At 39.0% G+C, this 27,978-nt stretch overlaps 1 protein-coding gene across 1 annotated transcript in view; it reads right to left on the bottom strand.

Annotated features, from left to right (window-relative positions):
* Positions 1–17,411, bottom strand: part of TMPRSS7 (transmembrane serine protease 7) — a gene marked incomplete at both ends in the record, with an annotated part of 33,465 nt that extends 16,054 nt beyond the window's left edge. Inside the window, 10 exons of the mRNA XM_081301958.1 lie at positions 700–806; positions 3,637–3,749; positions 4,415–4,545; positions 5,904–6,132; positions 6,884–6,922; positions 7,648–7,841; positions 8,926–8,993; positions 11,169–11,299; positions 15,323–15,530; positions 17,364–17,411. Coding sequence (XP_081158084.1) covers positions 700–806; positions 3,637–3,749; positions 4,415–4,545; positions 5,904–6,132; positions 6,884–6,922; positions 7,648–7,841; positions 8,926–8,993; positions 11,169–11,299; positions 15,323–15,530; positions 17,364–17,411 — 1,268 coding nt within the window. The remainder of the gene's footprint in view (positions 1–699; positions 807–3,636; positions 3,750–4,414; positions 4,546–5,903; positions 6,133–6,883; positions 6,923–7,647; positions 7,842–8,925; positions 8,994–11,168; positions 11,300–15,322; positions 15,531–17,363) is intronic.
* Between the last annotated feature and the right edge of the window lie 10,567 nt (positions 17,412–27,978).

The following is a 27,978-nucleotide window of genomic DNA, read 5'->3' as shown; positions in this document are numbered from 1 at the left end:
CATTCTACTGCCAAAGCAGGGTGTCCTGTATTTTGAATGCTAATTCAATTAAATGGCTATTAAATACCTATTATAGTTTCAGAAGCAAATAAACAACACTAACAAGCAAGGAATAAATCAGAGCGAGAGTTAGGAGCCAGGCATGTACCTCAGGGAGAGCATATGCTTAGCTTGCACAGGCCCTGGGTTCAATCCCCAGCCCAAGGGAAGGGGACAGTGACCGTGGGGACTACTAGGTTGGTTCAGGAAGCCAAACCACCTACATTTCTTTGAGATTTTTTTTCTGGTTAGCCTCAACCCATTTGCTAGCCTTCAGACCAAGCCAGGTCAATCAGGCCTCTATGAACAAAAGGAATTGCCTAACTTTTGTACCACCAGAACCCCTAGATATTATTTTCCCCAGTAGCTCTAGAATTTGAATATTTTATCTGCCGAATACTTTTGTAAAGCATGCACTATACACATGGAAAGTCCACAGAGTGGAGGTGAGGCAGAAGCCATGTCTTTAGATCAACTTTGCCCTGAATCCTGATTCAGTCCCTCAGGAGTGACAGTCCTTGTGCAAGTTTCTTGATTTCCCTGTCTCTCAGTTGCCCTCTGTCAACAGTAAAGTGGAAACTCTTTAGAGACAGATAAATCCTCTCTAGGACAGAGGCCACCAAGGATTCATCAGATTCCTCACATATGAAAATCACTTACATGTGCTCGTTGATTTCCCACCATCCATGCTCGCAGCCTTTCATACTCTTCTTGGTGATTGAATAGTTATGGAATCTCAGGGCTATGCCGAGAGTTGACAGAGGGGTCTGTGAAAAACAACATCAAGTCAAAAAATGCTTTAGGCAAAGGACAAATCTCAGGCTAACATTTCCTTGCTGGCTCAGTACTTTTTGTTTCAGGGGTGTTCTATTCCTGTGCCCTGTGGCCCCTGGTGTGGTACACCAGCTCCCCTGAACAACCAGGATGGGAAGAAGTGCAGGTGGAGAACAAAGAGGATAGCCACCAGGTGCTCAAGACTCAGCTTCTGGGCCCATGAGGTGGGACACCATAGGCAGTGTCTCTGGGTTTCAGCCTGCTCCAGTTGGATGAGCTTAATTTTGCAGACATTCACCAGTTACTGAGTGTAAAGAATGTCCTCTGTTGATGAAAACAATGACGTGGCTTATTTAAAGTTTCATTCAGATCCTGTAGATAAAAAAGAAATGAATCAGCTTCCTCTTCATATTACCTGGGTATTCCTAAAGACTGTCACTGAATCATCTGGGTATTTTCTGAAAAGGTCAAGGGAGCCAGACTTCCTGCTTGTGAGCAAACATGCACATACTATGCCACGACACAACTGGCCTTTTTATTGTACTGTGTGGTGTACATCCACCTTATGTCTGATATGCCAACGTTTTAGTTTTCACTTTCACTTTGACCCAGGAATTATGGAAGAGAGGATTTTTATGTTTCTAGAGAGTTGAATTTTGGCTTACCCATTTTCAAGTTTTCTAATTCCATCTTAACTAGAAGAAAGATTACGGTTTATACTGTTTTTAAATTTTTTTAAAATTTCTTAAGGATTTGATTGTGATCCAATTATGAATGTTCCGTGGCCCCTGTGCTTATTTTTATTTCCAAACTCACTGGTATGGCTTAATAGCTTTCCTGGCCCTATTTACTGTTGTGCACTATGTCTGAATCATGCAAGGAAAGTGAATTAAAATCTCTTACTTAAGCCTTGCCCACTTCTCTTTGTTTTTCCTATACTTCTTGGCTTGTGTGTATTGATGCTATATCATTCACTGCATAAATAATCATCATAATTAGATTTTGTGGATCACCCTTTTTATCTTATAAGCTGTCCTTCTCCTTACTTTCAAACCAGGAAATGTTGTGGCCCTGGTTTCAGTGTTGCCAGGTACTAAGAATGAAAACTGTTTTCTTTTTACTTATCCATACCTGGTACAAACTTGCCCATCCTTTCTGTTCAGCTTTTTTGAGTCATTTTTTTTTTTCTTTTGAAAATGACGAAGTTAAGTTTTTAGGTAGTACTTTGCAATTCAATCCCACTGTCTTTTTCTTTACCCATTGACATTTATTACCGTGACAGAGTTTTAGTCATGCCATTATTTTGTGTTGCTCTTTCATGTGTGTGTATGCATGTCTGTGCGTGTGCATGTGTGTCTCTTTGTTTCTGAAGTACATTTAAATGGAGGAAGCCGCCCTTCACCTCCCACATTTGAGAGGGAGTGAATCAGGCACTTTGTTGTTCTCAATTAAACACAACAACTCTGTTAGGCAAAGAAGATTGATTTCCATTTTAAAGAAGAAGAAAAAATAAATAAACCCACATAGCTAATCAAAGATAAGTAACTTTCCCAAAGTGAGAAAAAGCAGACCAGAGATCCAAACCAGTCCAGCATTTCTTTGAGGGTCACTCTGTTCACAGTCTCTCAAGCTCCAGGAAACCAATGTGGGGGACACACAAGGAATAGGACTGTCTCATGTTCACCAAAAGCCCAGGGCTCATGAGAACACATGTCAAATTTTTTTCCAGCCTTATCGTTTGTTTGTTTATTCACACACATAAAAATGCAAATTCACAGGTAATAAGCATTTTAAGTAACAGGTGTAGTATCTGCATATAACCTAGCCAAATCCTCCAATGTACTTTAAATCATCTCTAGATTATTTATAATATCTAATACTATGTTAACACTATATAAATAACTATTATATTATTCTATAATTGTAGAGAATAATGACAAAGATAAAGTCTGTCTATGGTCAATAAAGATGTGGATTCTCTCTGCCGTTGGTTGAATCCACAGATCTGAACCCAGACATGGCTGCTCACTGTGTATATGACCAGTTTGTTGGTAGGTTGTTTGCCTATCTTCCCTAACTGAAAGGTAGTTTCCATAAGAGCAGAACTTTTTAAAAAATTTTTATCCAGTTTCATAGGTCCTCAAAGTTTAAAATAGCCTGAGAACTTGACCCAGAGAAGTCATTTAATAATATATTGACAAATGCAAACCACATATATTTACCACTTACATCTAATTGCTGTGCTATATAATAATGATTTTATATACAGTAACTGAGCAAAGGTAACAACACTCTGCCCTGTCTCCATGATACTACAAAAATAAAAAAGAAAAATAATTTTTTTTAAGATTTAAAAAATATTGTGGGCTTGGGGGGAAGAAATGCCCCACCTAGCACAAGAGGGGAGTTATATATACTTCATATAAATTTGCTGTTTGTTTTGCTTACACAAGTGAACTATATATTGCCTAATCTAATTTTTTATTTTTATTAATTACTATTCTGATGAAGTAATTAATAATTGCTCCACAATCTCTGTTGTAATAAAATAATTGTTTGATCCTACAAGCAGGTCTTTACATTTTTAATGAAAATTTAAAAAATTGGAAAAATAGCCCACATTTGTTAATAGTATGTACTTTGTATAAAAAGTGGGTTGAAATTACAGGAAAATTTAGTTTTCTAGATGATATATTTCAGTGCAGTTAAATTTTATAAAATTAAGTGATATTATTCTGTAATTTAAAAAGAAAATAAAGGAAATGAAATTCTACTAAAAATAGGATAGGAATATTTTTCTAATATACAGGCAAACTAGGCTACCTGAAATTTCCAGGTACACTTGCATTTTGGAGGATAGTAGCTCGGGTAGTATGGACTTGAAATTTTCCCTTCAAAGCCAGTGGTTTCTCTGACCAACACTGTGTTTTCACACTCTGAAAAAGATGTCCACACACAGTGATTTGCAGCTGTGAGGCAATGGGAAAACATACTACATTAATTTATCTAATTACAAATGCACAATTTTTGATTAAAACTATGGTATACTTTTTGAACTTTTTTTTTTAAAGAAATAGCACCCCACAGATTTAGTTAAAACACTTGTTGTCAAATTCCAAATTCCATGTTGGTTGCCAAATCCTACATTTTGACTACAGATCTGTAGGATGCTATTACTTTCTTTAAGAACATACTTCTGGAATTGGAGGTAGCAGCAGCACCAGCAGCTGCAGCAGCTATCCCTCCTAAGAAAACCAGAGTTTCATTCCACACTCGGGCTTTTTCCAAGCTCTAAATGGTAATACTTTCAACATCTTTCCTTTGCTATTTCAGCCATAGAGGAGGTGGTTGCTCCCTGAGTGTGTTACCTCTATGATATCTTTCAGTTTTCTTGTGTCCTTTTTGCCTTTTTTGAGTTGCCTAATTAACATCTTAATGCTAAGCTGACAGTTCACTCTGTCCTCTTTTGACTGGGCCCCAATTCAGGGTTCCTGACTAATTCAACCAGCATTGTAACAGCCTCAGGAAGGATAAGACAGCATCATAACAAATGTTTCCAAAAGCAACTTTTTTTTTTTTTTTTAAATTAGAAAACACTTACTTTGTTCTGGAATGACCTCAAAATACGCCCGGATTCCTGATAGCCTCCGTATATAAGGAGACTTCAGGGTCACCAACATGAGATTGTTTGTAGAAACAAATGACATCAGTGTTTTTGTGGGTTCACAAATTCTGAAACCAGATAACAAAACAAAAACACATGAATAGCAGGCTATTGGAAGTGTGGGACTCCACCCAACAGTAACTGCACACATTTCCAGAGTCATTCACAAGGTTTTTGTGAATTAGTCCACCAGGCGGGTCTTCATTAACCAGTGGCCACAGGATACTACAGATGGAACCAAGCTGAAAAAAGATACAGAAATGTTTGTCTACAAACTACTACCAAAGAACTCTCCTAGATGGCCCTTCCTGAGCTGTCCTTGAGAACAACTTAGTGTAGAGGCCATATATATAATGGCTATGGTCATGGGCTCTGCCCCAGGCAAAATGGATTCAAAACAGCTCCATCAACTAACTGGATGAAAGATGCCAGGAAATCAAGCAACTAGATCCATGTGTGTACCACTTTTCCTTCCATGAAATAGTAGTAGTAATAATAATAGTATATTCCCCATAGCACTGTGCTGAGGAGTGGAAGAGATAACAACCAAAAATATTTGGAAGGTGAAAAGAAACTAACAATGATTGAGGAATGAGAACCAGTGGCAAACTTATTCTTGCATAGAGTTTGAACTTCTAATGCAAACATTCATTACCAAATATAAATACTAATACATACATAAAGCACTGTGACATATATTTTTTAAAATAATGATAATCATGTACCCAGTGAGTAATGAATAATAATTTGTTAATAAAGCTTGTCATTATTAGTCTTTCAAATATTAAGTACCCTTAAGCAGGTATCTACTATTAAGTGAAAAATATTAGGATACAGGTAAGTACATGGATATATAATTATAAACATATATTAACTAAAGGATTTATGCTAAAATGTAACAGAAATTTGATCTGGGTAATGAGATCATGGAGTACTTGATATTATTTTCTCTGGTCTCATTTTTCTATAATGAACATCTGGAATAAGAAAAAAAAATTATTTAGCTATGTAATCATAGAATATTTATTGTCATACTTGACTGAAACAATAGACTTCACTGTTATTATAATAAAAATAAAATTAAACAAATATCTTATATTTCAGATATTGACTGAAGTTCTTGTTGTACTGATTTTGAGAGTCTTGTGTGCTACAAGTAAAAAACATTGAGTCTGATAGACTCTAGCAAGGATACTACTAAAGTATCAGGAATACTAAACAGACAGTCTTTGACTTCATGGGTCTACACAAAAATGTTCTTTGTAAAATTTCCAGGGGAGCCCATAGAAACCAAGATTGTGGAAAATCTTTTTGGCTGCCAACAAGAGTACCTGCATTAAAGAGGTGGGGGTGAGAGGGAGAGGGAGGGAGGGGTTGGAGGGAGAGAGAGAGAGAGAGACTGGGATAGAGACAGCCTGCGTGATACCTGTACAAGATGGTGCTCCGAATTGGCAAGAGGGAGTCATAAATGGTCAGGGAGTCGGTGACACAGTTGTCAGCTTCGAGTTGGATAGACTCAATCGAGAGACGAATCAGACAGCCCACTATGGCCACCAGTTTGAAATGACACATGAGCCTCCCTGAGGTGGCAGAAATCTCCAGAGGGTAGCGGAGAGACAGATGATCTGCATACAAGTCCTGAGAGCAGCCTTTGTCTGTGGAGACAGTACTTTCCTTCTTTCTTTTCCTTTTCTATCTTTCTCTCTTTCTTTCTTTTTACTTGTTTTTTTAGGAATGACTTTTCTAGAAATTTTTATAGAAGAGCAGAGAGCAAAAGAGGTCATGGTGGAGGACATCTGCTGTCCTTGTCAGCAGAGTCCACTCTCCTCTCTCTGGTAACACCACCCAGATTTTGCTCTGAGAAACTGTCTCTGCATTGCCTGTACAGTTTGGTTGGGGTTAAACTCACCCCTAGCTCCAGAGATGGGTACATGACCCAAACTGGCCAATCAAAGAAATTGCTTCAGGAATGGGTATATCAGCCAATCTAGATAATGAGCTTCAACCCCAGGACTTCTTGCAGGAACTGCAAGGAAATAAGTGTGAAGGAATTTTCCACCACCATTGAGAAAATGATAAATTATAAGCTTGATCTACTGGTGATCTCATTTTTGCTACTACAATGAAGAACATGCTTATTAAAGAAGCCTCCACAGAGGAAGGCAGAGATGGAGTCCTGGTGTTTTATTGTAATCTGGACCAAACCATGCCTAAAGTCAATATATTCCACATTTGTCCCAGTTATGTAAGCCAGTCAAGTTACTTTTCTGTTTAATCCAGTTGAAATATACTTCTGTCACTTGCAATTTAAAAAGTACTAACAAACACCATAATTTGAAAAGGAAAATTATGGTCAAAAAAGATACTAATCCGGGGGACAAGGGGGTACCACATGAAAAAATTTACCAGATCCTATGGTTGAAGAATAATCTGACCGAAGCCCAGCTGCATTGAAAAAGAGAATAGAAAGAGACTATTAGTCCCAGAACTTTGTTTTATTAGAATTTTGCTCAGGAAAATTTATTTTCAGTACTTCTTGAGAACATTCAAGCCCATTTAGGATTGTGCTTGAAAATAATCTAGTAGAGGATGGGTAAATTGTAAATAGGTATTTTAGATTAAATGGGGTAGCCAAGAATTGATAGTTGTTCAAGCTAAGGATGTATGAGAATTCATTTTTCTATTCTCTTTACTTCTGTATATTTGGACTAATTTAGTCATAAGTCTTAAACATTTTTTAAAGGTAAGAAAGCAACCAAATAGTAATTAATCTTATGACTGAAATAGTAAATGCAGTGCAGAATTATCCACTAGAGATTTTTTATGTAACAAACTTTTCATTTATCAGCCATTTATCATATGCCTAGCATACATATATTTGTATATGTGTGTATACATGTGTGTGTGTGTGTGGGGGGGGTGGGTGTGGTGTACCATGTATATTTTGGAAACTCAATTGCTATATGTTTTGTTCCCAGTTCTATTGTTGAATCGCTGTACTATACATAATATTTGGCAACTTCTTTAACCAACATAGCTCTGATGCCTTTGGCTAATTCTGTGCCACTAGGATTGTAGAAGAGACTACTTCATTACATCTCTGGCTATGATAATGGTCCTAAGGAATGCTATGGGAAGCAATGCTTAAACACAAATTACCCAACAATCACCATTTAGTACCACAGAGTCCATGTCCACAGCCAGCCCCTGCAAGCTCCCCACAGAAGTTCGGTTTATAATGCTCGTCTGGATGGAGTCCTTCAAGATGGCTGCCACACAGTCCTCACAGAAGATGTGGCCCTTGGCATGTGGCATGACAAACACAATCCAAAAGTGGACAAGGAGGCCACCTTTGTTGTTGCTGCTACAGGGGAAAAAGAGAGATGTTCAAGGATATCTCTTAGGAAGTAGACTTTCTTAGGAAAGAGACCCAACTGACAGATTCAAAGACAATAAGCACATCCTTCAAATGAACCTAACTCCCTTCTTTAGGTAGTCATTGGCTCCTATTATGGGGATTAGAAAGAGAAAGCATCACATTATATATTCTAATTATTATGTTAGAATTCAAATCTAGAACCATTACTATACTATTTCTGTGGATATGAATCAGTATTTGCTGCCATTAAAAATAACAGTTTTAACATGTTTGGTACCTGGCCACATTTGATACAGTGCCAAATCTGCTTTATCTCATTTAATCTTATGAAAAAAGTCTTAGTGTTTTTCCAGTTTGACAGATGAGGAAATTGAAGCCAAATACAATTCACAACCACACAGCTAGTTAATAGTAGAAGAGAAATTAAGCCCAATTTGATTTTCAAACTGACCCTAGAGCTTAAGTTTCTAATTGGATAAAGACTGGATATTTTATAAAATAAACATAAGAGAATTTAAATAACTTGGTAAATGAAAATTTAAGGAAAATGAGCTGCTTCACTCCAAGATTCCTCAGTTCCATTGTGTGTCAGAGTGGACTGTGAATCCCTGTAGATATTTTGTAAGTGGTGGGAGATGGGATATAGTATATGTCTCACAATTACTCCTAAAAATTATTGCACATAAAATCTTTTAAAATTTTTTTCTCAGGGCCCTGAGTTCAATCCCTGGTACAAAAAAAATCTCTAATAATCATTTTTCACTGAAAATATTTTCAGAAATAGGGTCCATGCTTTATTCTTGCCCCCACCATCCACTTAATATTGTAGCCATGTTCACGGCCATTTTGCCCGGAGACACTGACATAGGGATTCCAGCCCTGAGGGGAATGTGAAATTTGGTAGATAAGGAGCAGGGCAGAAGCTGGGTCCTTAGTTGTGATCATGGTAAGAATATACAATTGCCCCTGAGAAGTTGATTGAGAACAGTAAAATCCCGGTCCTTCCACAAAGTGGAGGGGAACTTAAAACATTGAAGGTAGAAATCCCCAAACAGAACACAAAAATTACCTGACATCTGCAACCACAGACTGCTTATAAAATTTGGAGAAGGCAGATGTTGTGTAAACAAAGTTTACCTGAAAAATAAAATAAAAATAAAATGAAAGTATCCTAATTCTTTCAAGCTTTGCTTCCTATCACAGTACTCTGTGTGTTGCAGGGCCACACTCTGACAGCCAGCAAGGAGAAAAGCAAGCTTCAAACTAGTGGTCTCTAATTCCAAACTCAGACATTATCAAAATTAATCAAGATAAATCCCTACGTCCTGCAGCAATCCTTGGATTACCTACTTTTATTCTGCTGTTTAAGAATAATCGGTTATGCCCATTTATTTCTCTCTTTAAAGAATCTAGTCAAGTTTAACATCAGTTATTGTCTCCAGAGTTAACAAACCAAACTCATTTAAGCACATTTTTCATAGATTTGATGAAACCTCTTTTCAGTATTTGATTATTCTTTAAGGACACATTTTCATATTAGCCACTAGAGGGCGAAGCACACCATTCCCCTTCAGAACCGGCTCTCTAAATGGGCAGCCCCTTTAAATCAATCTTTTTTGCTCTCTTAGCATTTCTAAAACCAAGCTCATTCTCTTCTCCCAAGTTTTCTCCTCTGTTTCCTCTCCTACATAATAGCAAAACCACCTACTTAGTCGCCCAACGCTGGAAAAAAGTACCTCAAAAAATTATGTGGCACAATGGTAAAAATAAGAGCTCTGAAGTTTAAAGTCACTATGCAACATATTACCTAAATCTGCTGGGCCACTGTTGCTCTTTGTTTTCTTTATTTTTTCCTCTGTAAAGGAGCGATCAAAATGCCTGCCTCCTTGGGATAATTTGAGGAATAATTGGTGCACAAGTATCAGAGATGAAGCAATTGGTAAAGTACCCAGTGTCCAAAAGGCAGTCAGTAAATAAGGACCACTGTGGCTGCTTGCTGTCTCTCTCTCGCCCTTCCTCATCCTACACTACACCGTGGCTGTGCATTGCCTCTGCTGGGCAACCCCCTCCATTTTGTAGAAATAAAATTGGCAGAAACTTTCTACTTGGCAATGTGTGCCATAAGCCCTGAATTTCTATTGAACAAGGAATTACACTTTGAAGAAATCACCTAAGAAAGTAATTAGAGATGCACACAATTTATGTAGCATAAAAAAATGCTGTATTTTCCATTGTAGCAAAAAATGGAAACAGCTTAAACACCCAATAAAAAAGGATTTGGTAACTCAGAGGCAATTAGAACTTGTGTTTTAAAAAGAATATTTACTAACACAGAAACATGCAAAGTAATGTTAAGAGAAAAAAAGTCAAACTGTAAAACTGAATTGTCATTAAAACTCCAGTATGCATTATCCTCTATGTCTATGTAGTCCAGAATAAAAAGGGGCTTTATCTCTAGTAAGGACATTAAAGGTTTTAATGTTCTTTTTACACTTTTCTGGATCTTTCAGGTTTTTACAATAAATATTAATTCTATAATGAGAAAGGTTTTTTTTGTTTGGTTTGAGTACCAGGGATTGAACCCACCAGGGATTGAACCCACTGAACCACATACCCAGCCTTTTTTTTTTTTTTTTTTTTAAGGAGAGAGAGAGAGAATTTTTTAATATTTATTTTTCAGTTTTCAGTGGATACAATATCTTTATTTTATTTTATGTGGTGCTGAGGATCGAACCCAGCACCCTGCGCATGCCAGGTGAGCGTGCTATCGCTTGAGCCACATCCCCAGCCCAGAAATAAGATCTTGTTGAGTTACTTAGGGCTTTGCTAAGTTGCTGAGGCTGGCTTGAACTTGCGATCCTCCTGCCTCAGCCTCCTAAGCCACTGGGATTCCAAGCCTGCACCACTGTCTCTGGCAGTTTTGTTTTTGTTTTTGGTTTTTTGTTTGTTTGTTTGTTTGTTTGTTTTAAAGTGAAGGGATTGCTAATGCTCCATGGTGGCATAAATGTGTAAATGATAGCATTAATTAGTATGTGCATAACCTCAGATATGGAAGGCATTTCAAAGATTACTTGATCCAATTTCTTTATTTTGCAGATGAGAAAAATAAAAATTGAGAGAGCCACTTCTTTTTACATTAATCAGAGGGAAATGATTCTATCTTATAGAAAAAATGCCCATGTTTCCCTCTGACAGCTTCCTTCACCCCCTGTCCTCTATTTCCCTTTACCCAGCTCACCTGTGACACAGATGACCCCTACCCTATCCCTCAACCCACCCACTCCACTGCCTTCCCCACCCCCAGCACCTCACCACTTGCTGGACGGTCCCCGCCACGGAGAGAAATTCCCTGGACTCCTTCTGCCGGTACTCAGGAAGAAACTCAATGTTGGTGATACGAAACATCCCAACAAAATAAAAAGCATCTTTGCTTTCTGTCTTACCTATGAGAGGAGATAAGGTAATTAGGAGGCTTTCCAATCAGTGTGGCCACAGGCATCATTTGATGGATGTCAGTATGAGGCTTCCAAATGACCTCATTTTAAGAAGCTGCATACATTACTTACTGGCTCATAGCCTGTGATGCTCTAAATGTACTTAAAGACACCTCTTCTATCAGCAGCAAATCAACAGACCTCTTAGGATGCTCCATTTTTAGAATCTGCTTCTGGAAAATACTTAATGACTTAAAGATTGAAATCTATACATCTTGGAGTCTCTAAAGTGTTGAAAAGAACATAGAAAATTTTCATGAGCCTCAAGTCTGGGGAATGTAGGGAGGTTAAAAGTTGACACCATCAAGCTCGTGGTGAAAAGAAGGGAAAGAACTCCAGTCACTGAGCTCTGGAGCTCTCTCGTTTGTCCCCCAAGTGACTTGTGTAGCCCCACATTCTAGGTGCTGGGCCAGTCTTCAGCTCTATCCAATACATAGGAATTCATCCTTCCCACAAGCCACCCAGTGTGGCCTTCAGCCCAGTGTGGCAGGTCACTCCTGCTCCAATCTTCTGCCCAGTGAGGACTGTGGAACTGGTATTCTGCCAGGCCAGAAACTGCAGGCAGGAGGGGCAAAGGCAAGGCTGTTGCCTCTGTGTTGCTTTAGGGCAGCTATTAAAGAGCAGAGGCTGGGGGCCATGAGCACCTCTCCTTTCTTCCTTTCCTCTTTGCTTCCCAGGTTTTGCTCCTCCTGGGCAACCTTGCAGGCTTCCGGGCCCTGGCACTTTTCTTTCCTATGGCATAATTCACACTGCAGCAGAGCTGCTGCCTGCTTGCCTGCCTCCCTATGTGAGCTCTGAGGGAATGCACAGTAACCTGTGTATTTTCCTCTGCCCCTGTCATGCAGTCAGTGCCTCGCTTGGCCTTGGTGTCCAACAAAAGTTTGCTTTTGGAAGGGTGGTGGGGAGGGAGGTGCTGGGTAGAAGAAAAGAGAAAGAGAACATCCCTGTTAGCACAAGGCCCACCACACCACAATGCTAAGCAAATGATGGCTGAATTAAAAAGAAGATGAAATCTACAGAGTGGCAACGAGCAACCTTCCTTGTAGGACCCACCTGGGGTCACTTTGGACCCAAGCAGAGTAGTGAGGCTGTGGAGGGGTATTCAAGCACAGGGCAAGGGCAGGAAGCCTGAAATTCTGCCTCAGATTTGTTCTTTTGGGTTATTGACCTTGGGGGATCATCTTGCTTCAGTCGGTCTCCCACAAAAAGCAAAAAAATGTCTTTGGGTTCGTTTTATTTTTATCAAGAACATGCTTCTTAGAAGTTTTTTTTTCTTTTTTCTAGTTGCAGATTCTTTAAATTTTAGTTAAAACTATGAATTTTTAAAATTCACAATATCACCTTCAACCCCAAATGTGGTGTTGTTTCCTCCACACACACACCTATCAATGCTCCAGTTCTGTGCAAACATATCCTTCTCATGTTAGTAAATACTCAAAGGTCAGAACAGCAACATTGCAAGAGAAATCATATTAGCGTTGAACACAATTACGTGTACCTAACTCTAGCTCAGCACAACTTTCAAGTCCCTCCACGTTCTTCCTGATGAACTGTCCACCTCACTTCTCAAGGCCACCCTCTACACCCACCTTTCATGTCTCAAAACTAACCTGTTTCATATTGAAGAGTCCTTACTTATCCATATTCGTTTCCTTTGGTCATGCTGATCTTTCTCCATGAAATGCCCTTCTCTGATTTTTACTCAATCAATAAACTACTACTGCACAAGGATGTTCCAAAATTTTATACAAAAATTCTAGGGTAATGCAAATGTATCAGTTGAGGCATGGCAGGCAGATGATTGGAAATAAGTTGGCTTGTTCTCAGTTGGGATTTTTTGGCTTTGTCTTAATGGTCCATTGACTTGACTTCCCCCGGTAGTCTGTAAACCCCTTGAGGACAGAAATTGTATCTTGTTTACCAGTCTGTCCTGCATGCCTACCAAAGGGGCCAAGACAGTGGGCATTTAAAAGATGTATCAAACGGATTTTTAGGAACCTGGACTCCACCCTTAGGCAAGTTGGGTGCCTCTCTTCTATGATCACAAAATAATCAATTAAAAAAATCAATTCACACCTTCTCTCCAGTACTGAACCGTGAGTTGTTTTTTTGTTTTTGTTTTTGTTTTGTTGTTGTTTGGTTTGGTTCTAGGGATTGAACTCAGGGGCACTCGACCACTGAGCCACATCCCCAGCCCTATTTTGTATTTTATTTAGATATAGCGTCTCACAGAGTAGCTTAGGATCTCACTAAATTGCTGAGGCTGGCTTTGAACTTGTGATCCTCCTGCCTCAGCCTCCTGAGCCACCGGGATTACAGGCCTGCACCACCACACCTAGCCTGAACTGTGAGATTTTTTGAAAGTAGAAAAAAACTTTCTGAAGCTTATTTGAGTGCCTATCTGTGCCAAGCAAATTGTAGGCGATCGATTTATAAGTGACCTAAACAATTCAAGAAACTATTCAGTAATTCTTTGCCTATAAATTTTGCCACCCAGATTTTAGAATCCTTGAAAGTACAAGTAAGAAATCTTTTTTTTTTTAATTCACATTATCACTTTCCAACTCCAAATGTGGTGTTGTTTCCTCCACACACACACCTATCAATGCTCCAGTTCTGTGCAAACACCAACTGGGTATCCAATAATTCATCTAATTCCTACACTAGCTATCCAATGAGAGTGTCAGACCCCACAGGTTATGGGCTCATTCCCACAGGACTGACACCACTTTAGATGCCAACACAGCTTCTATAAGTTAGGGTTTCCCATGACCTCCTCAGGTGTGATAATTTGCTTTAATGACTCACAGAAATCAGGGGGAAACTCTACTTATTATTGTTGGTTTGTTATACAGGATATTTTTTTTAAAAATGTAAATAAGTGGCCAGGTCAACAGGTACAGCACAGGTGCTTCTGTCTCTGTGGAGCTGGGACACTCCTCTCTCCCAGCAAGAGGACTTTTACCAATCCAGCTGCTCTCTGCACTGCCTTTTGGTGTTGTTATGGAGGTTGCATGCTGTAGTCATGATTAAGTAAATCATTGACCATTAGTGACTCCATCTCCAGTCCCTCTCCCTGTCCCATCTTTGAGGGGACAGAAAACTATAGGCCCCTACTCACACTTTTGGTTCCTCTGGCTTTCTAAGGGCTTTTCAGCCATGAGTCATCTCATCAACACAATAAAGACTCTTAGAAGCTCTGTGTTAGGAACTGGGGACTAAGATCAAATATATATATATATATATATATATATATATATATATATATATATGTATGTATAAAAGATGCTCTGATCCTACCTAACACTCAGAAAATTACAAGAGTGTTAGAAACTCCGAGCCAGATACCAGGGGCAGAGGTCAAATACATACCTTTCATTTTATGTCATTATGCATGTTCATTTTATGAATCTTCTATCAACTATAGAATGGGAACTTTAAGACAAGTCAATACATGCTATAATCACTGAGCTGCATGAGTAAATAGAAGAAAGAGGTGTTGCCACATCTGTCCAAAAGGATCGGATTGACAAAAACACAATAGGGAGAAAAAGATGCGTGTATAAAATGGAGCTCAGGGAGCTGCAAATTTAAGGTTGCCTAGAAACAGGCAGTGGGTGGAACGAGGAAATGAAACAGCTTGCATTCCATTGGTTTTTTAAAAGCAATAAATGCATTGTATTTTTTAACTACTCGAAATCTCCTCAGCTTCCTCCTCAGCCTTTCCCATCCTATCTCCCATCTCCCCTCTTGCTTGTCCATGGGAGGAAAGAGGTGGTGGTAAAAGAAGAAATGGGTTTCAGTTCTGGTTCCTTTCTCCTTAAAAATTCTCCACATCAGCTTTGGAAATAGTGTGTCAGTTTAGGAAAGAGGAAAATTCCATCAGAAACCCCGAGGGCAGGTTAGGCCTGCTTGGCTGAGCAGAACTCACATCACAAGCTTAATCCCAGAGGAATACAGACTTTCACTTACTGATGTACAGCCACAGAAGTGTCCAGGCTATGACTGCTAGGACGAATAAAAATACTGTGAAGAGAATGATTTTATTTTGGACATTCCAAAAAGGCGCTCTCTTCTTGGCTTGCTTGTTGGGTTTGGCTTTGCCAACCGGCTTTCGTGGTGGGCATCTCCCTGGCAGCTTCCCTGGGACACTGATCACCTGAACTGATATGTTGGATATCTAAAAAAGAAAAGAAAAAGAAAGATATATTTTCAGTTAGAGGTAGTCGAGAGCGTAAATGGAATTCCCCAGTCAGGAGATCTAGGTGCTAAGAGGCCTAACTGTATTCAGGCAAAATATTCCTGTAAGTGTAATAAGTCGATTTGTACCTAGTCACAGGATGAAGATAAGAAAAACTAGATCTGGGTGTTGCAGCCCACACCTGCAATCCCTGCTATTTGGGAGGCTGATGCAGGAGGATGGCAGATTTCTCAAAAAACAAAAGGGACTGGAGACATATAGTTCAGTGGTAGAGAGACCCTGAGTTCCATTCTCAGTATCATACCTCTAAAAAGACCAAAAAAAAAAAAAAAAAAAACCAGAAAAACTAGACATTATACAACCCTGGTACAATGGCTTCCAGATCCTCCCTCTCCCCAGCTCTCCAGCTACATTGAACAGCTGCTGTGGAACTGAAGCCTGAATATCATGGAGCAAAGCAACTAAGGGATCTAAAGTTCAGGGGTGAAGATAAAGATTCTGTGTGGGTAGATTCATGTGCATGCACAGCTCTCTGTAAGACCTTTAAATATCTATATTTTATTGCTTTTCTCTCATAACTAGTTCTTTCTGGATGGAGGCAGGATTGAAAATAGTAATATAAGTGAGATCCTCACAGAAATAAACGGATTTCCTGTCTATGGCTTCGTGACTGAGAGGTAGGCATGAAAAGTAGAGAGGATGCCATGGTTGGGTAGGGTTGCGGAAGAATATGTGTGTCTTACCATCACCAGGGCTGAACTGGTTGGTGACTCAGTGTTTCAGTCATAAACAGAAGAATGATTTTAAAATACAGCAAAGAATGAAACAAAGAACTTGTTAGAAATAAAAATTATTGGTTTAGATGTACTGATGTGCATGGGGGACAAAATGCATCATTTAACCGTCCCCTCCTCCTCCTCTTTTATTTTCTCCTCTACCTTCTGTCATCTGATGCTGTGAATTTGTTAATAATGTAGAAGAAAGTTTAGCTTCTTTGACAAAGAGATTTATACATGTCAGGGTAACTAAACGCCAGAGATGAAATAACTTTTAACCACACATTCTTTTAGAGGCAACAATCTAGAACATCAATGCTGAAGAAATAACCCCTCTTTTGCACTGCCTTTAGTTCTCTCCTTTTTTTTCTTACTCTTCCTCACTCTTCCCTTTAGAACTTCTGTCTTCCAATCTTATTCTTGTCAATTAATGGGATAATATGTGGCCAAGTACACTCTGAATTATTTATGGCTCCCTCATTCTATTTGCCAAACACTCTTGTCAACCCTTGCAGTGAAAATGTTGCTTGAATCCCTCCTGGAGAAATTGACCTAGACCAAACTTGCTTAACTGTGCTGCAGGAATGAGGTGGAATTTCCACAGAGAAAAAATATTCCCTTGAAAGATGAGTTGACTCTGGTATCAAGCTACTTTCAATCATTCCTCCAAAGAAGTAAAAGAGGTGCGGAGAAATGTCGGTGCACGTAGAACTCTCAAGGCCAAAGTTGGATCATTAAGTGCAAGAACACATTATAGATAGTCTCAGTTAGCCCTGATTAAATTTTAAAGTGGAATTTGTATAGAGATCAGTACCATTTCCCTGGAGATTTAGAAAAACAGCTGCTAATCGATTGCTGAGTACTGTACTTTAAAACAAGCTCACATTTGTAAAATCCATTACGTACCATAAAGAGATAAAGGATTGTCTTTTTGTCCCCTTTATCTTTAGAAAGTCACACAACCTCATTTCACTAACAGGGTCAACAGTAAAGGGCATTTAAGGCTGAGGGAAAGAGCTTCCCACACTCTACTTACTTTCAGGTCAGCTGGTTTGGATGAAGCATCACCGTTTTCTTTGTCCATTTTTGGGTGCATGAATGTGACCATCTAGCAGGGATGTCTGCAAGCCAGCTTTTACCCTCTCCTGTGCTCACTAAGAAGAACGGACAGGAACTGTCACCTCAGTCAAGCTAGCTTTCAGAGGAAAGGAATCAATTTACCTCCACCAGGTCTAGTTCAGAAACTGAAGCGGCTTCAAGGCCACATTGTGAATGTTAAAGGGACCTAGCACTCATCTTTCCACCCCAAACCAAACATGTTAATGTAACTCCAGTATGAGTAAGGACTCTCAGAGGCCAGCTCCAAGGCAAAGTTTCCTTACTAGAAACCCAGTCCAACAATGGCAAAATATTGAAAGATCATTAAAATTATTGCTGGTACCTCCTACAATCTGCCAAGAGGTCTAATTTGTGATCCTCAGCACCTGATAGTTCTTGCCTGCTCCAGAGGCTGCCCTCTCCCACCTGTTCTCCATGCTCCAGCCACTTTCTTGGAAAACTATCTTAGCAGGCTTTTCCTCCATTTTTCTCACTTTGGTTATGCAGTCCTCAGTAAACCCAGAGGCCCTTTCTTATTCAAATCCCCTATTCCCATCTCTCCCATTCTTCCCATTATCAGTCTGAATTACATCCAAAGATAGGAAAAGTAATCCTCAGGGGCAATGTGGGATTTTCCCTTATTGCTAGTACATTAACACATCACTCCCTGTGGGTACTGGGCATCAGTGGAAAGCCGATCAGTCGCCCTTTAAAGTGTACACACTGGTCACACAGGGCACCAATTTGAGTATCAAGAGCTGTGTATAAGGCAGCAAGGAAGAAACTGGCTTAAAGTGGTAAAGACTAGGTGAGCTGCCTGAAATTGGATCTAACTTAGAGGAGAAAAGAAAAACATAAGAATTATGACATGCAGTGACATACTTTTTCTTCTTGGGTTTTGTTATTTATTAGTGACATTTGACAGAATGACTAAGAATGTTTCAGAAAATTAGAAAATATAAAAGTAAAGTTTCTTTAATGGCTCACCATTTCAGTATTATTTCCCTGCTACTTCAAAAACAAACTCACATTCTATTAATTTAGCAAAATATGTGTACTAAGCAGTGGTTCCTAGCAAAGACTCTCCTTAATCCAAGTTTAGTCAGGAACCTCTGAGCCCTCTTTTCAACTAGACTTCATCCTTGGTTCTCCTCCTCAGCCAGCTTATCAAGGTATTACAAGAATCCTGTAAAGTCAATTTAGCAAGAATCCCCCTCCCTTGATATCTTCTCTTAGACTTTCCATTTCTGATCCCTCACTTTTCCATTTCTGATCCCCTCATTGGCTTATTGGCAAAGTCCCCAGCTGTCTTTGCTGTATTTGCAAATGAGCTCAGCTCTATACTGAAGTCTCTTTCCTGTATTGCAATCATACTGAATATAATTTATCTTTACAGCCTGTAACTGGTGTTCTGTTCTGTTTCTCTTTGACACAACCAAGAGTGGGAAGTGGCAACAAATAATAGGAAACTGTACTATATGTACTAAAGGTAAAAACAATTATAAAACTAACAGAAGCCTCCTTTTTATTATCATGCCAGCAATTCTAAATAATGTGAACAACAAAATACTCCTCCATAGAGGGGAAAGGCTTTAATTAGTGTAAGTAAGTTCTAAACAACACTGCCATTATAACTGGGGGCTTTTTGGTTGGTTGGTTTGCTTTGTAGTACTGGGGATTGAACACACAAAGCCTTAAGCATGTTAGAGAACTATTCTATCTCCAAGCCAGAGCCCCAGCATTTTCTTAATACATATATAAGCTTCAAATGAGCACATTCTTATACTACTGTTATTTTAGTAAATAATGAATGTCATATAGAAGTTAATTTGGAGAACTCCCAGTTGTGCAGTTGTTCTCCAATGAAAGAAGACTCTATAACACCTGTTCATTTCAAGAGCAAGGTTCTAACAATCTAGAATCATTGGCCTCATTTGAACTTACTTAAGGCTGAGTCCTTGTCTCCATCAGTCCCCAAAGGATTCCATATTCCTGCATTTCAACAGAAGACTCGAAATAAACAATCACAGCACAACCATTGTGAAGACAAACAGAATTTTGACCTTCCTTTTCTGTCTTCCATGTGCCCATTCAGTGTTAATTTGTATTTAAAATTTAATACAGTTTTACAGAGCATGAAGTGCAAGGCATAATGGTTTTATATGTAATGTTTATTTTGCTAATTTTACTTTTAATAGCATAACTATATATACAAAGTTGAGTAAAAATATCATTGTTTCTTTCTACCTATTATAATCATTCATTTTATTTTATGATTCTTGCTGAACATAATTTTACTATATAGAGGAAGAGGTTGTTGAAAAGTTAACCAGTAGAATGGAATGGCTCTATAACAAAGCAAGTATAATGTATAATGGTAGAATTTAAGTGTTGGTAGAAGCATTTATACTAGAAAATTCTTTCAACAGTATGTTTGATTTTCTTCATAATATGTTGGTGGAAAACTGATCACCTCTGAAAGTCAAATATTCTAGATAAGTCATTGATTTTAAGAGATGATGGTAAAGAAAGCTGGGATGTGAGATAAGAAAGCTTGTAAAAGCTTGTTGGGCAAGCATGCATTGACCTCCTTGTTGATTTTACTGGTATGGAAGTTTTTGTACAGATCCCTTTAATCCCAGAACAGATGACCAAAGACAATCACAATAGCCAGAGATATAGGTTGGTGTTTCCCATCATAAGCAGCTCAAACGTCAGTGGAGAGCTTTTTATTCCTTTTTTTCAGGAGCAAAGGCCCCTGTGTTGAAGGAAGTGGGGCAGGTGTCTGCCAGTGGGCTGGTTAAGCAGATTGCGTGCAGTGACCTGGATCAAAGGAGAAATCTCTCTCCACTGGATTCAGCAGTGGTCACTGAATCAAGACATTTAATTCAACCTATGAAAACATTGAAAATACTTGACCTTCTGTACTGAGGCTAGTAAAATGTGAAGACCTGGAGGGAGGTCCAACTTTGCATCTAATATAAGCAAGGCTCTAAGCTCTTGCACAGAAGGCACTTAGCAGTGGGGAGTGACATATCCTGCCTCACTGCAAGAGAGTTCAGCTCTACAGACACTGGTAGGTGCATCTCTGCTACTCAGGATTTGCTTCTCCCTATGATGATAAATAACCGCCTGAAAAGTTGCCATCTGGTCACTACTCACCAAAGCTCTCTATAGAACAAATCCTGAGGAATCACAAGATTCTGTGGGTCATCCTTGTGTTCTACAATAAATTGGCACAACAACTATCCTAGCTTCTCTTTCCCTATTGACTCACAGGAGCATGATGTTAATCTTTTGTGTCAAAATACATGGATCTTTTTAAAAAGCAAAATTACAATAGGGCATCTTAGATCTGGACAATTGTAATATGGCCTTACAAAGCTTTCCTCCACTGTATCTGACCCATATGCCCATTGCTGCTAAATAACTCTTTCTGAAATGACTCTAACGTCACCTCTGTCCTTTACTAACAATTCCCCTATCCTGGCATTTGAGATCTTTCCCCAGTATGCCACAAGGCCACCTACCTGACTGTGTTCTGTTGTCACATAGGTAAAATGTTCCCTCAAATTATGCACTTCTGATCTTCATTCCTCCGTGTATTCATCAATCTATCTGTTTACACACTTACTACATGCTTACTATGTGACAGATGTCAAAGATCTTTTTTAAGTAAATAAAATATACCACTCCCCTTAAAAAGCTCTCCAAGACAGGGGCAGACACGTAAGCTGCTGATTTTAACCTTATGTAATGAATACTATCATACATATGTGAACAAATATCCTGGAATCATAAAGGAATGTGATAACAACAGCCCTTTCTCCTGAATCCTGTGCCTCCTATCAATGCTACTGTCTAAATTGAAGTCACGTTCCACACCTTAATTGTAGCTCTCCTGCAAGGTTTTGAACCCCAGCCCACAGCACTCTGTTTTCCCTGCTAACTCACAACCTTTATGGTATATCCTTGAACTTGGGATTTGAATAATATTGTAATAATGTTATAATAATTCTTCAACCACTATTTGCAGCATCTTATTTGGCTTATCCTGTGTATATGCAATCTCCAAACATAGTCCAGAGCTCCTTGATAACAGATCCCTGTAAAATCCTTTCACTAAAATACCCTTGGGAAGTGGGTCAGGGATGAGATTCTTTTCAAGAATTTGTTGGGCCTAGGATTTGATTTTACTTTATTTGCAAGCAAATAAGTTAGTCCTTTACTATTCCATAGGTGGTAGCTAAAGATAACCATCACAGGGAATGAGGATATGGCTCAGTGGTAGAATACTTTCCTGGCATTTGTGATGCCCTAAATTGGAGCCTCAGCACTGAAAAAAAAAAAAAAAAAAAAAAAGATGACAAGAGTCATGAGTCTCAGCTTGTGTTGGCTCCCTTCTCACCTTAAGTCCCATGGGGGCAGCATGATATAGTCCAAATGCTGCTGCACATACAGTGGGTTCACTTCACAGCTGAGGAACTCTGAACTTAGGAAATCCACCATTTTTATAATGAACAATAAGCAAGCATGCCGATTGTCCAGGATGGAGATACTAGCTCATCCCCAAATGATGTTCCCTACTAACACATCCTGAGAAACAAACAGGAAGGAGAAGCCAGAGTACCACATTCTTGGCATGCACAGTGTATTAATTTCTCAGGGATGCCATAACAATGTAGCACAAACTGGGGACTTAAAGCAGCAAAAGGGGACTGTTCCACAGTCTTAGGACTAGAGGTCTATGACCAAAGATGTTGGCAGGGCTGTGGTCCCTCCGAAACCTTCCTTCCTCTTCCTTGCTTCTGGTAGTTTGTAGCAATCCACGGTGTTCCTGGGCTTGTAGCTGCTGCACTTCCATCTCTGCCTGTGTCCCTACAGGCTATCATCACTTGGTGTCTGGTTTCTTCTTATAAGAACATCAGCCACATTGGAGCAAATGCCCCTCTCCTCTAGTGTGACCTCACCTTAACCAGTTCATCCGTAATAACCCTATTTCCAAATAAGATCACATTCAGAGGTAGTAGCAATTAGGTTTTTAATGTATCCTTTTTGGAAAACACAATTTTAAACCCATACTCCCTGCCCACAGCCAGCCCTCTGGGAGTGTGACAGACCATTGCAGGATTGTCTTTCTCGTCTTTCTGGACAGAGTGAACTTGCTTCCAATGGATTGCACTGCAGACATTGTAAAACCTGGTCACAGACTGGGGTGACTACAGTAGCATTGTAACTATTTTATCCAGATGTTATCCTGAAACTCCACCCTATCTTTCTGACTCTTTCTCTCTGTGATGGGGAGGGGAGAGGATGTTGCAGTATGCCTTAGTCATGGTCCAGGAGGAGTCATGAGTCCATGGTCAATCATATTAAAGGACAGGACAAGTTAGTCCTGTTAGACCAGTAAAGGCAGAATAACAAGTTTGATAGCTAAGTGCCGTTTTCTTTCTGATTCAGTTGACCTCCTAAGAAGCCCTCTTTTTCCTTTTTAATTGTTTGATATGGGAAGTGTATAAATAGTTGGCTGGGTTAAGGGACATTGAGGCAAACTATCCCAGAGCAATTGTACCTCATATCCATAAGCAGACAAACCCTAGGAGGCCCAGATTGACCCTAGGTACACAGTAGTTTCACGGAAAGCCATCAGCGCACTGGACCCCTACAGCCTCTGGCATGCAGCAGGAGCTGAGCTGGATCAGTGCTCGATGAGGGAGTATCTGATGCTTGGACTGCACTGACTGCAAAGGCCACAAGATTACAAAGGCATATTTTTTGAAAATCAGACTAATAAGAAAGGCAGAATAGTACTGGGAAAGCAACATAATGAAAGTAATTATGACAGAAAGGATAAAATAAAATTGATGAATGAAAATGAACCTAGCATAGAGAAATGTGGAGAAAATTCAGGAAGAAAAATGAGAGGAGGAGAAAACAAAGGGGCAGGACTCAGTCAATCATTGTCAATGTGCATTCTATAGCTTGCATTGTCCTGGAGAGCCGGCCACTTCTCAGCAGTTGGGAGTCTAGAGCTGCTGTGCTTGACAGGTACATCTCCAGCAAGCCCAGCTCAGTCTTGCTCTCACACCTCTGAGCTTCTTTGGAGGTCAGTGCCTCGTCATACCAACTTTTCCACAGACTACGTGCATGTTTTAGAATCTGAAATAAATACTATTCAACTGCTTGCTCATGATCCCAAATCACCCCATTTAGAGATCTCAACAGCCTTGATGGAATTCACAAACAGCAAATCAGAGAAACCCCTGAATATGTTTTCATCATTTCTATCAAAAACTCAGATGCTTGAGATTAAAATCCAGATAAGAACTTCAGTGGTGAGGAAATGGTATTCTGACTCTATCCTTCCCCTCCCTACAAGATCAAAGTATTTCAGAATTGAATTAGACTTTTTCTACTAACAATGGTTTTGGCTTTGCTACCTTACCCACCTTGATTGGAGAGTTACATAGTGCTAAGAGTTATTGGGGGTGGTTGTTGTTTGTTTCACTTTGTAACCATAGACTCGTTTTTGTTCCAGCCAACACATATAGTGTCTGTGTGCAGTTTGTGTAACATTAGCTACTAATTTATTTTTTATCTATTTCCATGCACATCTTTATTTAATCAGGCTTACTTAAAACCTTCAGGTATCTGAGAGAGGTACTGATCTGAAGAGGGTCTCCTGACTGTCTCCTTGTTACTGACATCATGAAAATGATAAAATGTGATCGGTTAAGTTCACAGACCTAGTGCCAAGAAAAAGGCTCCTCTCCTGGAATTTTACTATTTGCCCAACAGGCTGAGTAACTGACTTTTGGAAGGTGCCTGCTGCATCCTCTCACTTTCTTCTCAAGCATAAAGGGCATATGAGTAGATGTCTCTGCTAAGGGATCACTCAGTGCATCAATTTGCTCCAATGAACTGGGAAAAGTTTTATCTTAAAAGGTGTTTTTGCAATTCCATCAGTTGAATCTCACTAAAAAGTCTTCGATAGCATCCGCCCACAGTTAGACACAGCTGCTAAATCCCCTTACTTAGAAATAAAGGCTTTTTAGACTCACCCATAAAATGCCTTAGTGTTCCAGCAAAACAGTAGAACTTGGAAAATCCGTCCACAGCACTGGTATCAGACTGTGAGAGTCATATGCCAAAGCCAGGCAGCATGAATGCAAAGTTAGTGGGGTTTTGCTTCCTGACTCCTCTTATGACAAACCTACACCAGCTGAGGGAATCTCTGTTTCTTCCAATAACCTAAGGGAAGGACAATGCCTGGAATATAGCAGGTGTTCATTAAATCTTAGTTGGGGTATATTAATTAGGTTATTAAGTAATAATAACCATCCATTTTACTATGAATTAATGAATGAAACATTTCCAAAGACCTAGTGTCACCATCCTTCTTCCTTTTAATATAAAAGGGAGAATTACAGACTGATTTGCTTCTCACAATTAAATGTTGTGCCCAAGGAGAATGCTTTGCTCATCCTACCCTAATCTTTGTCCTAGTTAAAAGATCTCAAAGACAGAAAGATTTCTGTAATATCTACACAGCAATGCAGAGATAATTTTGATCCAGAACCATATGCTAAACATTCAAATCTAAATAAACTATATTAAATATTGATTTATATCTATCTATCGATCTATAGACACACCACACACACACACACACACACACACACACACACACACACACACGGGTGCTCTGAATCCTGAAAAGAATTAAATTCATTCTTTGAGCTGGGTCTAGAGAAACATACACATCTGTATTTTCCTGAACGATAGACAAGCAAACTCTTCACCATAAGTTCTTACTGGGAAAGATAAAGTTCTATGTGTCTTTACCTGTGTATCTCCCAGAACCCTACAGTATGTCTAAGGTGCAGAAGGCAGCATTGTGTAGAATTCATAAAGTCTTGGGATGATGATGTTCAGAGCTCAAATCCTACTTCTCCCTCTTACTAGCTATGAGACCTCAAACAATCCTTTAACCTCTTTGATCCTTACTTTTCTTACCTGGAAAATTATGCAAATACTCATCTTGCAGCAGTGCTATAAACATTTAATGATAAGTATTAGTCATGAGGGTCCTATTTTTAAGGGAACTAATATCCTTTAAAAGAAACTTCAGACAGTTGTCTAGTCCCTCCATCTCTTCCACCCTATGAGCACAAAACATTAGTTGCCTCTAAAGGACATAGCAACAAGGCAGCTTCTTGGGGGAAAAGAGCCGCTCTCATCAAACACAGAGTCTTCTGGTGGCTTGACCTTGGATTCCTCAGCCTCCACATCTGTGGGAAATAAGTGTCTTTTATTTACAAATTACCCAGATGAAGGTATTTTGTTATAGCAGTCCAAAGTGAAATTCCCAAGTCATTGTTTTTCCCTTTAGTTTGTTATGAAACAGGATTTCTTCACAGGCAGATTGTTATTTTGCAGTCTGAGTGAGCGAAGATCATGCCATTATAAGACTGTTCAAATGTTCTGTCAAAGAATTATTGATCCAAGACTGTGAGGCCAGAATGGATCTTTAACTTTATCTTACAGAAGGCCATCCAATATCTGTTTCATTAAAATAAAGGTCAGTAGCACAATATTTGCTCTAAACCTATTTGAATCATAGAGAGATTTATCCTTGCCCTTCAAAATAGTTTTACCTTCTTAGCTCAGGGCTATAAAAGTTGTCATATTTATTTTGATAATATATTGTAGGCTCAGAACCCCATTAGAGCTTTGATTTCTGTGATACATCAATTAACCATGTTACCCTTCAGCTTTCTTACCTAAAATATTTAAGTTGAATTCTGGAAACAATATTTCTGTTCTGGTGCCATAACTTACAATCTTTGTTTTTCTTTACTAGTCAACCCTTCTGTCTTTACCAACCCTATTGACTTCATAGACTTGTTAATGAGCATGAGTTGCTCACAGATTTAATGTATGCTGTGGTAGACATAAAAAGTACTAGAATTTGTGGCAACCATCATAAAATTCTTTTGAAGTAACACCAAATTCCATTAACATCCCAATATGCACAGTGTCTTTCAAAATATTCACACATCTTTTTAGAGTGATAATTCTGATGAGAGTATAGAGAAATGGCCACACTTATACTTTGCAGGAGAAACTGCAAATTAGTAGTGTGAATGACAATTTGATAATATTAATAAAAAATGTATGTTCAGAAACTATGAAACTATCCTGAGGTGATTATTACAGATACACATCTGTAAGAATAATTCTCAGGTCCTTAATTTTAGAGGTAAAACTTGGAAACATTCTAACACACAACAATGAGGGATTAATTACATGAAAGATGATACAACCATTCAATGGATTTTTCAAGGAAAAAAACATTCAATCCCTTCCACAACATAGAATTTTCCCTGTAGAAGGGATCAGTTTCTCTTTTGATCTTGTCAGAATATCCCCACAAGTCATCTCTCATTTCCTGAGAAGATGTATGCCCTTCCCTTTCCTAGGAAGCTTTAATGGTATACAGGTTGTGCCTGAGAGAAACTATCACACTTCCAAGAGATCATAACAATGGAGATGTTCTAAATAGGTCATGCTGATAACATATGCATTCTAATATGCTAGGATGATACACACTAAATGGTGGAAAGTGTCTATCCTGGAGGATGGAGTTTAAAAGGGTCTTTCATATTTCCTGAACTGTTAGAATATTTTTAAAAGTTATCAAGGGGCAAAACATCTATTTGCAAAATTTTTTAAAGGGAAGAAATTATCACTGTCCCATTATACAAATACCTGAAACTAGAGTTACTGTTCATACATTAAGCATGCTAAATATCATATCTGTGTTATTAATAAAGTGGCAGGAAGATAATGGGTACAAACCAACATCTATAATCACCATTTGCGTTCCAAAGGAGAATTGCCTCAGAGACCAACCTACTATAGACTATGTCACAGCTATTTATTGCAATTCAAGGAGATTTCAAGTTGATCATATACCAAGAAAGAATTGATGTTAAGAAATACTCAGTTATCTTTCTTTTGTTTGTTGGGTGCCCATGTTAGCAAAGAACTGTTTTGACATGAAAATTTCAATTTCTGAGAAAGACTGACCACTGGAGGCGTAAGAGAATCTACTCAGTTGGCCTCTAGTCTGTGGCTTTATTGGCCACCAGAGGTGCATTACTGAGGACATTCAGGAATTACATGATGGCTGTTCAAGGTTTGCTCTCCTGTAATCACCACCACTTGCAATTAGAAAGGACACATAGCATGCTAAGTAGGTCTGTAATTTGAGGAGAAAGATTGCTGTTCTTAAAAAAAAAAAAAGGAAATTGAAATCCAATGAAACTATTATTTTGGGGGGACTGAAATAGGTAAATAACCTATCAAGGACTGGCACCTGCCATTTGAAGTGGTTCAAATGCTAGAATGCTTGGGGTCAGAGAATTTTATGTAAGGGGTCATGATGTAATTGATCTCATTCATCATGTGTACACTGTGAGCCAAACCCATTTGAAAGACGGCCCAGGATCTACGTTATTCTAGAGGCTGACCTTGACCTGTTTGAATAT

This window comes from Spermophilus citellus, assembly GCF_964194105.1.
Source record: "Spermophilus citellus genome assembly, chromosome: 7".
In the NCBI taxonomy this organism is placed as follows: Eukaryota; Metazoa; Chordata; class Mammalia; order Rodentia; family Sciuridae; genus Spermophilus; species Spermophilus citellus.
The sequence above is the reverse complement of the archived record's forward strand: the minus strand, read 5'-3'. Positions and strand labels throughout refer to the sequence as shown.